General features: G+C 49.5%; 2 protein-coding genes across 5 annotated transcripts; both read right to left on the bottom strand.

The window, feature by feature from the left end:
- Window positions 1–67: 67 nt before the first annotated feature.
- On the bottom strand, window positions 68–3,231 carry MYL6 (myosin light chain 6). 3 transcript variants are annotated; one of them, XM_061416882.1, is made up of 7 exons: window positions 3,152–3,231; window positions 2,855–2,882; window positions 1,850–1,993; window positions 1,478–1,651; window positions 1,309–1,386; window positions 960–1,004; window positions 68–257 (listed from the first exon to the last, which is right to left on the bottom strand). In XM_061416882.1, the coding sequence occupies exons 1-6, from the start codon at window positions 3,152–3,154 to the stop codon at window positions 976–978; spliced, it is 456 nt and encodes a 151-aa protein (XP_061272866.1). In that variant the 5' UTR covers window positions 3,155–3,231; the 3' UTR covers window positions 68–257; window positions 960–975. The 3 variants fall into 3 exon arrangements, with proteins under 3 accessions (XP_061272866.1, XP_061272867.1, XP_061272868.1); XM_061416883.1 differs by lacking the exon at window positions 960–1,004; XM_061416884.1 differs by lacking the exons at window positions 2,855–2,882; window positions 3,152–3,231 and adding an exon at window positions 2,650–2,669.
- Window positions 3,232–3,518: 287 nt separating this feature from the next.
- On the bottom strand, window positions 3,519–7,658 carry MYL6B (myosin light chain 6B). 2 transcript variants are annotated; one of them, XM_061416869.1, is made up of 8 exons: window positions 7,561–7,658; window positions 6,040–6,268; window positions 5,298–5,325; window positions 4,940–5,083; window positions 4,547–4,720; window positions 3,944–4,021; window positions 3,753–3,790; window positions 3,519–3,615 (listed from the first exon to the last, which is right to left on the bottom strand). In XM_061416869.1, the coding sequence occupies exons 2-7, from the start codon at window positions 6,220–6,222 to the stop codon at window positions 3,762–3,764; spliced, it is 636 nt and encodes a 211-aa protein (XP_061272853.1). In that variant the 5' UTR covers window positions 6,223–6,268; window positions 7,561–7,658; the 3' UTR covers window positions 3,519–3,615; window positions 3,753–3,761. The 2 variants fall into 2 exon arrangements, with proteins under 2 accessions (XP_061272853.1, XP_061272854.1); XM_061416870.1 differs by lacking the exon at window positions 6,040–6,268 and having other exon boundaries at window positions 7,561–7,603.
- Window positions 7,659–13,731: the final 6,073 nt, after the last annotated feature.

Consider the following 13,731-nt stretch of genomic DNA (forward strand, 5'->3'; position numbering starts at 1 on the left):
CTTTGGTCCACTGACCCCAGACTGCCTTCCTTTTCACCCTGCTCAGGAAGAACAGCAGAACCGCACATAGAGCAGAGAACAAGTTTATTTGGTGAATGCTGATGGCAGACATCATCCAAGAAAGAGAATCTGGGGAAAATACTGTGACAAGAGAACCTAGAAGCGTCCGGGCTACATACACAATCTCCCACAAGGAAGGTGCAGTGTCCACGCACACTGGGAATATCCTCAGCCATTCAGCACCATGCGGACGAGCTCTGTGGAAAGGAGAGGGTGGTGAACAGGAAGCAGGGTGAAGGGGAGGGGTCCGCCAGGGGCCAGGAGACCACAAGACCACAAAGGCAGCGTAAGAAGGAATGTGCCCACAACAACCAACCTTGGGGTCAGTTTGCAGAGGGGCCACCTTGAGTCTAACCAGTACTCTCGACCCCCAGCTCCCCTCCCACCAGCTGTTAGTTCCCCCTGCCCCACCCTGAGCAGCAAGAACACAGCAGAGGCGGAAGAGTTCCCAACTAAACCTACAGCTACTGTCAGCCACTGGGGGAGGAGGAGACAGAGTTTTGGGTTAGGGTACCTCCAAGCTGCCCAGCGGAAAGAAGAGAAGACCTACAGCAGCACGATGGGGCAGGCAACCCACCCCCCCTGCCAACCACGTGATCCCGGGCTAAAGGATCACCATGAAGCCAGACAGGGGTAGGTAGGCTGGTGTGAGTTCCCAGACACCAGTACCCCAGAAGCCAACCAAACCTCAGAGCCCGTTCTAGGAGAGGAGGAGGTGCCACACCCCCAGGCTGTCTGCCTCTTTGAGGAACCCCTCCCCTCCCCAGTCAGCTCCATGCAGAGGCATGCCGGGAGGAAGTCAGATGGTAGTAGGGGAAGGGCAGGGGCTAGAGAGCAAAGGCTGGGGAGGAAAACACTGGGGAGGTCAACTAGAGAAGGGGGGCTGGGAGGAGCCGTACCCGCCCCATGGGCCCGTCACCCCGACAGGATATGCCTCACAAACGCTGCAGGAAGGAAGAGACATTCATGGTGAAGACAAGACATAGACGTGGGGTGAAGGGGTCAGGCAGTGAGGGACTGGACATCCATTTATTTTTACTTCCCATCCCTTCCCCACCCTTCAGGCCACATGAGCCCTTCCTTTCCTGTCACACCCCTCTGGCCTCCCATTCCTGGGCTGGGCTGGGCCCTGCCCCTTGCCTCCTGGCACTTTTAGGAGCCTGAATCCAGGGACAGGGAAAGCCCTCAGTGCTGTGCATGACCTGCCCCGTATGGCTGCTTCCTCCGAGACCCTGGTTCGTCCCTCACCTTCATAGTTGATACAGCCATTGCTGTCCTCATGCCCTGCCACCAGCATTTCTACTTCTTCCTCTGTCATCTTCTCACCTTCAGAGGGGAAGGAAGAGCGAGTGTTCTGGAGCTGGGTGACACTGAGGTCTATCAAGTGGCATCTCAAGAAGGAAGGGCAGAGCCTCACCCAGTGTGACGAGAACGTGCCGGATCTCAGCACCCATGACAGTGCCGTTCCCTTCCTTGTCAAACACCCGAAGGCCTTCGACATAGTCCTCGTAGGTGCCCTGGTCCTTGTTCTTGGCCACAGTCTGCAGCATGGGTAGGAAGTGCTCAAAGTCCAGTACCTTCACGTTCATCTCTGCCGAAAAGGAGGTGGAAGCTAAGTCATATGTGTTCTTAGGACTAGGGTTAAGGGGCTCCCACTCCAGGCAGGAGAAATCTGTGGGATTTGCCAGACAAGACCCGCTTGTGTTTGGGGCCTAGGAAGATAAAACGAAGCTATTTGAAGACTGCAGGCCCACCACCACACTGCGGAGTTGTTCTTAAGGACCCTCACCATCACTCTTGGGGTTCCCCAGGACTTTGAGCACCTCGGCGTTGGTGGGATTCTGGCCCAGGGCCCTCATCACGTCCCCACACTGACTGTACAGGATCTTGCCATCCCCCGTTCGGTCAAACAGCTGGAAGGCCTCCTTGAACTCTGAGGATCCAGATAAACATCAGTATGGGACACACAGGTGTTAACCCAAACCCTCCTCCACAGTCCCCACTGCCCATTCAACTTGGATCATGCTGAGGAAATCAGATATTTACAACACTGTAAACCCAAGCCCTCTAAGAGGGATCCAGTGTCCCTTCCTCCCAACTCAGGTGTCTCACATAAAGACCTGGCCTTCCTCAACCCTTAGCAGAGTGGTAACGGCCATTTACATACCCTCTCCGCCTGCAGCAAGCCTGCCCAGCCTCCTCATTACACGACTCAGGGCAGGAATTCGCCACCGCCCTGTCTGGGCCCTGTCCTTATAAGGAAGTGGGAGCAGCGGCCTGGGACTGGGGTCATCCCAGCCTGCCACTTCTCACCTCTCCAGTACAGGGTCATTTCAGAGGGTACTGCTACAAAGAAGTATCCTCAGCAAACTCCCCTGTTGCACTTTCACAAAAAAACGTCACTGCTGTTTACAGCCTTCACAATTACAAGCTGAGGGAGAGGGTAGTTATCACAGGAGGAAAAGAGGCAGAAGTGGCTGATTAAGGAACAGAGGAGCACAAACAGCTTAATACACCGTCCCCAAGCCCCACACACAGCAGGCATTAGTGATCAAGTTGTTTAACACACCCACGTCACCTAAAACTCACCCAGTGCTTGGGGCTCAGATCTAGAGTAGAAGGGAAGGGAGGAAGAAAGAGTGAGGAAAGAAAATGGAAGATCCAGAAGGAAGGAGAAGGGAACCCACCAGGTATTCCCCTGGGGGTGCTAAAGAGATGACAGGCGAGGGGGAAGGAGGTAGAGGGAGTGTCCCTCTCCCTAACATGACCTCAACAGAGGTCAGAGATTACCTACCTGCGGTCTGATCCTCGGTGAAGTCACACTGCCCAGAGAAGACGAGAGTGGTCAGCATCATAACTCCAATCCCCCCAGCTTCCGTCCCAGTCCCAAAACTCTGAATCACAAACTCCTATTCCATGCTGGGGACTCGCTTCCCAGCAGGGTAGGATCCCAAACACTCCAACCCCACCTCCAACCTTCGGGGGCCTCAGGTTCATTTACTCGCTACTCTCTGCCTTCTCCCCGCCCCTTCTCCCCGGCTTCCCGCTTCTCGCCCCAAATCCCGCTCATCCTCTCGGCCCCAGGCCCCACCATCTTAACGCTCAGCTCTGCGGGACCTTTTCCTGCAGTAATGGCTCCGGTTCCTGGCCCAACCCTAGTCTTAGTACGTCCTAATGACGTCACCCCAGCTGACCCAACCAATGGGGATCCTGGCCCGGGTTTATGCAGATGATGCTACTATATTAGTAATAAGGTGGGCGGGGGCCAGCTGGTGTTCAAGTCTCCAGAATAGCCCTACCTGGGGCACAGAAACTGCAGAACGAGGTGGAATGGGGTGCAAGGAATCTGCTCCTCCGAGCAGCGAGAAAGTCAGAGGAGGTCGCAGTGGTGGGTGCGGGTGGGAAGAGGAGCCCTCCCTTTCCCTCCCCCACCTCTAAAGAAAGCAAGAGTCGGAAGCTAAGGGAGGAAACGTCTCTTTATTTTGAAACAATAGCCTCCTAGTGGCAGGAACGTGCTTTTGCCTGGTGGGGGCCCAGCGTCCGACCCCCCTGCACCTGTGGAAAAAGATGAACGTTGCCAAATCCTGCCGCTGTCGCGCAGCAAGACACGGAAATGCACTTCCCTGCTTTTGTACGCAGGCAGAGGGACAGGAAGGAGGCTTGCCTCTCAAGGCGCAGTGAGAGTGCCCTACCTGCATTGCTCAGACGCTTAGGATGTGCTTCAGGAAGGCTGCAGAGAGAAGAGGCCAGAGGGGCTTCAGAAGCTGGCCTGATGATAACCCATCTACTTTAGAGAATTCAGGCTCCAGGATGCCTCCACCCACATACCTCGGGCCTCCTGCCTCCCTCCTCCCTAGTCGTTTCTGCTCCTCTGGCCCCTCACCTTCGTAGTTGATGCAGCCACTGCTGTCCTCATGTCCTGCCAAAACAGACTCCACCTCCTCTTCAGTCATCCTCTCTCCTGGGCCCAGACACAGTGTTTTAGCCCCTGCCTTCCCTCCCTCATCAACCCACGCCTCTTTCTTCTGGTGGTACCTCCTCTTCTCCCAGCCTGGAGACTTGCCCATAGCAACAGTCCCCCAAGAGAATTCCCTCTTTGTAGTGGGCATGCCTTGAGTGTGTCTCTGAATCTTGCTTTCCATTTCACCTCAGTTATAGGTGGTGAAAGCTTTGATAGACAAGGAAACTGAATTCCAGAGGATTAAGAAACAGACCATATCATAGAGTACAGCCATCTCTTCCCAAGACTGAAACTCAGATTTCCCACCTCGTTCCCTTTCCTCTGCCCCTTTGGGAGGCAGCTTCAGCCCACTCACTAGACTGAAGGGGGAAGACCTTCAGATCCTGTCCCTAAGGCTCTGACCTTCTCAGTCTCCTTCCCATGACCCACAGGACAGTAATCCCTCATTGGCTCTGCCTACTTGGCTAACCTTCTTAGTTCATCCCCTCCTCTCAACACCCCCAGGAGTTCTGGTCCCTGCCTCACCCAGGGTGGTGAGGACATGTCTGAGCTCAGCTCCCATGACTTTGCCATTCTGCTCTTTGTCAAACACCCGAAGCCCCTCCAGGTAGTCCTGGTATGAGCCTCGGTCCGGCAACTTGGCGACTGCCTGGAGCATGGGCAGGAAAGTCTCAAAGTCCACACGGCGCGACTTCAGCTCTGGAGATAGAGAGGTGAAGGAAAGGTTACTACAGTGTCACCTAGGACCCAACTCCCATCCCCACCATGAAGGGTTTCATCTGTTCAACATTCAGATATTTTTTTGCCCTTATGTTTGACAGTTTTTAAAGTCCTGGGACCCACCTCAGGATCCTTTATCACCTTACCAACACTCCACCACCAAACTGAAAACCCGCATGGTCCCACAGGTGCCCTCACCATCACTCTTGGGGTATCCCAAGACCCTGAGCACCTCGGCGTTGGTGGGGTTCTGGCCCAGAGCCCTCATCACGTCCCCACACTGGCTGAACTGGATCTTGCCATCCCCCACTCGGTCATACAGCTCGAAGGCCTCCTTGAACTCTGAAGTGTAAGGAGAGGTCAGTGTTGACAAGGGGTTCCCATCACCACCAGGAGAAAGGAAATTCAGAAACAGTGTGCTTTGAGCTGGGCAGAAGAGAGGACACAAGAAGCACTAGTGTGGGAGGTTTCAAGGTCGGGAATAGAGGTAGGGGAATAGAAAGAGGATCTGACTGGGGACTTGGGATGGACACTGGGCTCAGGGGCGTCTCCTCACCCTCCAGCTGGTCCTTGTTAAACTCGATCTGTGGAAGAGAACAGCATGTGAGGAGAGATGACAGGACTCACTCAATCCCTCTCCAGCACTCCTCCCGACCAACTGGCAGCCACTTCGGGGGAGGGGCCCATAGGGACCAGGCTGGGAACCCAGCCACCTCAGTCCCATTCCCAGCTCCAGAACTTGGGAGAATCCCAAGAGGAGGAATTATTGGGGGGAGGGTTTCCTGGGAACAGGGTTAATCCCATGCCACCTGTTCCCCTCCCTCTACTGCCCTGAGCCCTGCATCCCTCACATAACTGGGGGCTGAACAAAGGCTAAATTTACCCCTGGCCCCCAGCTGTGATTGTCTAACAAGTCTGTCCTCTTCAGCCTTCCCTCCTGGGGTTCAGAGCTGTGGCTTTTCATATTGAATAGTCAGACAGGCAGGCAGCAGCTCCCCCCTTTCACCTTGAAACTGTCCTCAGAACCCAGATGTTCCCCATCTTACAGGCTCTGCCTCCAGCAGGACAGTGAGAAAGTGATGTACATATACACACATGTTATCGGTTAGAGGCAGAGGGCAACAAAGACAATAGAGTCATTAAGCTTAGATGCTTCCGGGGCGGGGGGTACTAAGAAAACCCCCCACCATCATCCAGTGCTTACTGATTCCCTACCTTTTAGATACCCGTAGTCCCCTAGGCTATATCCCACTGTTGTACCCACTCCTCCATTCTTTTCTCACTTTTCAGGGACTTACCACCACTTTGGAGAGATCAATGGGGGGCTCCTGGATTTTCGCAGGTTTCTCAAGGATTACAGGGATAAGTGATGGTAGCTCAACCCTGGATGGAGGGGGCCCTACTGCAGGCTTAGCAGCAGGCTTGGGGGCAGCAGGGGGCCCCACTGGTTTCTTCACGGGAACATCCTTCTTGGGAGGCATGATGTCGGGTGGCCAAAGGACAGCGTGCCGATGGGGGCACCCATCTCTGTTTAAATAGCCAGGGAGTCTGGGATGTCAAGGGGCGGGGGCAGGGGCAGGGAGCCAGTTGGCTGGGGGGAGGGTGAGATAGAGGAGAGATATGCCGGCTGCCCTCACTCCCCTGGCCTCAGTGTGGTTCAGGACTCCTGCCCCAAGGTCTTCTCCCTTCTGTCCACCCCGCCCCAAACGCTGACCAGAACAATGGCCCTTTGGGGGCAGGGGGAGGAAGGTAGAGACAGCCCAGAAAGGGGGAGTTAACTTTCAGGGTGCAGATAGGAGGGTTGCCAGGGAGAAACTGAAACAGGGGTGAGGAAAAGAAGGGGACCCAGAAAATTCCGACCCCCTGACTCAGAATAGTCCTTTTTCCTAGCAACTTTAGACTCTTGAAGATGGAGGCAAAGATGGGGGCCTTATTATAGTGGGGTCTGGGAGTAGTGAAAGGGGAAAAAAACAAGCAGCCCTTCCACTTCCCTCTTCCTATGGATGAGGAGCAGGGTAGTTCACCCCACAGCTTATAATACTCGGTACCTCAAGTCCCTAACCCCCTCCCTCCCATCCCAGAACTGGAACCGTGCACTGCAGGGTACGGAGAAAGAACAGTAATAGAAGGGTGTGACTCCCACCCACTCTTCTAGCCCCAGTGTTGTTTTAGGAGTGGGGATGGAGGGAAGGATTGAATTTAATACCCATCACCCATACTCCGAAGAAAGGAACCCTGTCCACAAGCCTATGGTCATTCAAGTCAGACAAAGACAGGGTGCCTGCTGAACCTGCAGGGACTCCATGGTGGCACCTGAGGGGAAAGGCAGGCTCTGAGAGGCAAAGGGCCTAATTTCTAAAATCTCTAATTCATAAAGATGTGCGAGGTCCTCTGGGCTCCATGAGTTTTCAACCCTCAACCAGAAGGATAATAAAACCCTGACTTGGCAGCCAGGTTGCAAACCTTGCTGTGAGGACTGGGGAAAGGTGGAAGTCAGGGGCCTATGAAAGAGGGGAGGGTTTACTGGTTATTTTTGTACTGGGGGTAAAGAAGGCGATGATTTAGATAGCATTCGGAGGAAGACAGTAGTGATTCAATTTAGGGGTTTAGAGAGTTGATGCTGGGTCTCCCACTCGCAAAAAAAAAACAACCCATCTGAACCTCATTACTGCAAATCGTCTCATTTTAGGAAAATCAGAATCTTTCCTCTAGCCAGGAGTACATCTCACACACATACACACACACACACACACCCCTACACACACACCCCTAGGCCTTAAATAAAGGAAAGAGCCCCTCCCCAGCGCCCCAAAACTCACCCTGTGGGATCCAGGTAAGGGGCGGAGGCGGGGCGCAGGGCAGCCGCGGGCCCTGAAGGGTTAATTTCTGCAGCCTCGAAGCATGCCGGGAGATGTAGTCCTCGCGCGCCCGCGGGCTCACGGGAAACACCGCGGTAAGGCTCAGGGAGGATGCTGGCGCAGTGACTTCCGGCCCGCGGCGGCGGTTGGTGACTCAGGTTTTGGGGGTGCGATTCTTGTCCCAGAACCGAAAGGCAGTGAGCACTTTACAGCCCCTATCCCTGACCGTAAAACCGCGCGTGGTCCCTCAAGATATCTCCTTTGCTTGGCTCTGAGTTCCCGGTTTAGTGTGGGTGGGGATTTATTTCTGAATCCACTGGTAAGAACGCAGAATGAGAGGGAAAGGCTGCAGCTGCAGCAGGCCGGATGGAGGTCAGATAGTGGGAAGCACTTACTCCCTCGGGCATAATGGTTCGGCCTTTTTAGCTTCCTCTTACTGTTTGGTAGAAAGAGAACAGAAGCCGTTGAGTTGCCTTGTGACTTGGGACAGTTAACTGAAGTTTTTCGTTTTTTTTAAAAATGAACTGGTAGTTGAAGTGTTAAACTTTGGAATTAAGCCGGTCACCTGCCCTAGTCGCTCTAAATTGAAATTTCCGCTGAATGCGGCAGCGTATGTACCAGCTTCCCTGTCGTTTCTTCACAGGTCTTGGAATGCAGGGCTGGGTTGTCCAGCCTTTGGGAACTCTCTGCCCAGCATTGGACATCTCTTTCCCGCAGATGGTTGTTTTTTAGATTTTTTTAAAAATTGAAGTATAGTTGTACAAATATGTTTCAGGTGTACTACATAGTGATTCACAGTTTTTAAATATTATACTCTATTTTTAGTTATTGTAAATTTTGGCTGTATTCCCTGTGTTGTACATCCCCCAGATGATTATCAAAGTTCCTGTTTGTGCTTGAAGGGAGCCAGCCCGGGCAAGCCCGACTTCACTGGCTGGACCAGTAAATGCCCCGGTTGCTCACACAGTGCTGGACATTGGGGCTTGCCTGAATGGGCAAGCACTGGGTTGGAGAAGAAAACCTACCCACCGGAGGTCAGTAGTGTGAGGCATAAATGAACTTTATGGGCAGTGCAGAAGTGATACGTGGTGGTTGGGGAAAGCTTCTTGGAAGACCAGAAATGGGTTGTGTAATAGAAACAGCAAAGATGAGGAGGGTGTTAGCAAGTATTCTGGAGGTCTCAGCAGAACAGGTACTGCTGTGAACCATAGAGGGTGCTAAAGAATGTGGACTCAGACAAGCCTGCTTAGATTTTTTTTGGCGGGGAGGGGTTTCTGTATGTTTAAATTTGAATCTAGGTTCTGCCACATACAAGCAACTTTAGTTATCAATAATATGTAACCTTGTAGTTCTGTTGGGAGGATTCATGTGTTAATTTTTGTAAGACAGAATGGACCAAGCACAGAGTAAGTGATTTGTTAGCTAAACTTCCTTTATCCTTCCCAACATATGAAGTAGTTGGTATTTCCTCATTTTTCATCCATAAAATATTACTAGGCATGAACAGATGGACAGCAAGAAAGAATACGTTTGTCTTAAGTGTTTGGTTACAAGACTGTTTAGGGGAGGGCCACATCAAAGATGACTTTTTGTGTCTTTCATCACTTCCACAGAAGTTGGTTTTGAAGATGTTTATCTGATTTTTCTTCTCCTTCCCTTTCATAACTGCCTTTTGGCAGTTTGCCAAGGATAAATGCTTATGGCATCATCTGACTCTCTAGCATTTTGTCTGATTTGTAGATAAGCAGTGCAAGAAGAAAAGATGAAGTCCCTTGGCAAATACAAGTTGAAGGACTATCCTTCATTTTCTGTATTATCTCTGTCTTTTAATCATAAATAACACAAACCAGACTGAACGTGGTCTTAACTGGGCATAGGTGATTTATGCATCATGTATGTGGGCTTTCTGTGACAAATGCCCAACTCTCCTCTTCCTGCACCACCTAGGATGTGACTTGTGTGTTCTTAAGGATTGCATATTCTAATATTAGTCAACATGAAATAATTAGGAAGAGCAGAGCTTTTTAAAATACAATTTTAAAGGTTACTTTCCAATTAGAGTCATTACAAAGTATTGGCTATATTCCCCATGTTTTAAAGTATATGCTTGAGCATGTCTTACACCCATTCTTTGTACCTCCATCTCCCCTACCCCAAGCTGCCCCTGCCCCTTCCCCACTGCTGCTGCTAAGTCGCTTCAGTCGTATCCGACTCTGTGCGACCCCATAGACGGCAGCCCACTAGGCTCCCCCGTCCCTGGGATTCTCCACGAAAGAATACTGAAGTGGGTTGCCATTTCCTTCTCTAATGCATGGAAGTGAAAAGTGAAAGTGACGTCGCTCAGTTGTGTCCGACTCTTAGCGACCCCATGGACTGCAGCCCACCAGGCTCCTCCATCCATGGGATTTTCCAGGCAGGAGTACTGGAGTGGGGTGCCATTGCCTTCTCCACCATTACCCACTAGTGACCACTAGTTTGTTCTCTATATCTGTGAGTCTGCTTCTTTTTTGTTATATTCACTGATTTGTTGTATTTTTTAGACTCCACATATAAGTGATATCATACAGTATTTCTTTCTCTGAGATGCTTCACTTAATATAATGCCCTCCAAGTCCATCCATGTTGCTACAGGTGACAAAATTTCATTCTTTTTTGTGACTGAGTAGTAGTCCATTTGTGTGTGTGTGTGTGTGTGTGTGTGTGTGTACACACCACATCTTGTTCCACTCATCTGTTAATGGACACTTAAGTTGCTTCTGTATTCTTGGCAATTTTAAATAATGCTGTTGTGAACACTGGGGTATTGGTTTGTTTATTTTTTAATATATACCCAAGAGTGGAATTGCTCGGTCATGTGGTAACTCTATTTTTAGCCTTTTGAGAAACTTCTGCACTGTTTTTCATAGTGGCTGCATCAATTTACGTTCCTGTCAATGGTATACAAGGGTTCTTTTCTCCACATCTTCGCCAACATTTTTATTTGTGTTCTTTTTTGATGATAGCCACTCAGACAGTATGAGGTGAGGACGGGCACACCTTATGAAAGGTCTACCTTTTAATGTACATTAAAGCCTGATGGGACAGTTTCTGGAGTTACATGGCACTATGTAGATCTTTAGTAACTTGAATAATTTTGGTTTCACCCTATACATCTTACCTAGCTCTTTCACCAGTGACTAATGTGTTAAAATGGATAATAGTTTAGGTAGAGAGACCCCAGTTTCCTCAGTAAATAGGAAATATGTTTTCAGTCCTCTGGCATTTTGATCAGAAAGTGGTACTGGTGGTGATGCGTGATAGAAGAGGGAGGGTGAGGAGGATGTTTTATGATGCACGGGTCATTGATGAAGTCCTCTCCAAGACCCATTTTTATAGATGCATACTAGATGCTACATATAAACAGAAAGATAGGTTTTCTGGTAAGAAATGCTAATTTTATTTTTGTAATATTCTAAAACGGTGATACTCAGATTTAGCTGTTCTTCAGAATTTCCTGTAAGCAGACAAACTTCCAGATTCTCCTCCCAAAGACTCTGATTCTAGGTCTGTGTTAGGGCCTGGAAATCTATTTGAAATATTTTTAGCCTGCTGGAAAGCACAGAGAATAAACTAACAGACATAGGTAATAAAAGTGATCTTTTAAAAATGTGCATTTGATCATGTCATCTTCCTGCTTAAAATCCTTTCACATGCTTTGGTAAAAAAGAATCCTCACATTGACCCACAAAAGCCAGCATAGTTTTGAAACACTCCTTGCCTGAACCAACCATGCTTCTGCTGTTGCCTAATTGCTTCAGTCGTGTCCAACTCTGTGCAAACCCATAGACAGCAGCCCACCAGGCTCCCCTGTCCCTGGGACTCTCAAGGCAAGAACACTGGAGTGGGTTGCCATTTCCTTCTCCAAGGCATGAAAGTGAAGAGTGAAAGTGAAGTCGCTCAGTCGTGTCTGACTCTTAGTGACCCCGTGGACTGCAGCCTACCAGGCTCCTGCGTCCATGGGATTTTCCAGGCAAGAGTACTGGAGTGGGGTGCTATTGCCTTCTCCGGAACCAACCATACCTACTAGCTTTTAGATCTTCAAAAGAAAGCTATTCTTCTCGGCTTAGGTTGTTACCTCTTTTATATTCCTGCCCCCTCTCCCCACCAACACACACTATTTCCAGGGCCAAGCAGAGCACAGCTCCTGGCATATGCTGGACACCCAAATATCTGTAGAGTGAATGGCCGTCTGGGTGAAAGGGAAGAGTGAAGAATGGACACTGATACTAGTAAGTCAATAGGGAGATAGGTTGGGGAGTCAAGAGACTGGGAGTTCCCATGTACTGAGCTCTTAATCAGTCCTCTTCTCCTCCTGCCCTCAGTCTTTCCCAGCATCAGGGTCTTTTCCAATGAGTCAGCTCTTCACATCAGGTGGCCAAAGTATTGGAGTTTCAGCTTCAACATCAGTCCTTCCAATGAACACCCAGGACTGATCTGCTTTAGGATGGACTGGTTGGATCTCCTTGCAATCCAAGGGACTCTCAAGAGTCTTCTCCAACACCACAGTTCAAAAGCATCAATTCTTCTGCGCTCAGTATACACGTGGCTGATTCATTTTGCTGTACAGCAGAAACTAACAGAATATTGTAAAGCACCTACAATAATTTTTTTTTAAAGTGAGGTGATGCAGTTTGCAGAAAGAGGAAGTAGAAGCAGTTGGCTTGAGAAAGTAGTGAAGGTTTGAAATAGGTGCTTTGAAAGGTGACAGCTTACTGGGGACCCACTGACAAACACTCATTTGACATTTATTGGGTGGCTACTCTGCTCCACATGAGCTTGCTGAATAGCTTGGAGGATGGTTGTAAAAGGAGATCATAAATTTGTTATGGCGCTGATCCACAGGTAGTTATTTTCTTCTTCCAGTATTAGCTACTTGGATAATTAAGCTAGAGAATAGAGGCAGCTGGAATGGTAGTGGCTTAAATTTTATGGAATAGGGATAATGGGTGAACTTGAGAACGAGGAAGTTGAGAGTCTAACTAAAAGGTTTGTAGTCCAGGCCAAATAGAGAAGGAGTGAGTATGAAAGTGGCTGATTAAATTGAGAGAATGTGGGAGGTCACAAGGCTGGTGTTTCAAAGAGAATGAATAAGTGAAATGTTTGGAGACCTCAGAGTTGTAGCTGGAGAAAATAGCACATTGGAGATTAGAATTTCAAAGAATATAGGAGAAGACAGGAACTAGGCGAGTTACCATGGGGTAAATGGTTGAAAGAGTAATGAGATGAAGGTCACTGGGTTTAAGGAGAGTGTTCCTTAAAGTTCTTTCAGTTGCAAATAGCAAAAAAATCTGACTGAAACTGGCTAAACAAGATTTATTGGCTTCAGTAATTGAAAAGAGGTCGGGTGGGTTTTCAGTTCATATTGATCCAGAAATTCATGACATCACCAAGGGATCTAATTCTCTTGCCACTGTCCCTGTGTTAGCTTCTTCCTTGGATCCTTTCCTGGAGCCAGATACGGCTTAACTGCACATCCTTATACCACAGAAGGAAGGGAGAGAGCTTCTCTTGATCATTGCAATCAGTTCCTGACTAGACCCACTTAGAAAAATGCACATCGACCCTTGAACTAATAACTATGGTCAGGGAAATAAATATGCCCTGGTAGGTTCAGACTGGGTTATTGCCTACCTTGTGGTAAGGAGGATGGTGTTACTTTGATTCTCTTAGGCCACCCAGGGTGGTGGATCCACCTGCCACTGGAGGTGAATTGGAGTTCATCCAGATGGGGAGGAAAGGGCACTGGGGAGGAAACCAAGTGTCCGCCAAATGAGGAACTATGATTCTAGTTACTGAATAACTTGCAGTGTACATTGAAGACTCCAGGGTGACAGCAATATTCAGGGCACCACACCCTTCTGTAAATACTGTGTGTGTGTATTTGGGGAGTGACAGCAATGGGAAAAGGTAGAGACAGTATATCAGATGGGCATCATCTCCAAAGGAGCTGAGATTTTTTTCACTGCCCTGAGAATAATGATGGGGATGCAGCATTGGGGTGCAAAGAGAAGGCAGAGCCTATCTCCCAGTACAAGTACATGGAGTTAAGGAGAAAGAATGGTCTCCTCTGGAGGGTGCTTCTGGTGAATGAGT

This window comes from Bos javanicus, chromosome 5 (assembly GCF_032452875.1).
Source record: "Bos javanicus breed banteng chromosome 5, ARS-OSU_banteng_1.0, whole genome shotgun sequence".
Taxonomy (NCBI): Eukaryota; Metazoa; Chordata; class Mammalia; order Artiodactyla; family Bovidae; genus Bos; species Bos javanicus.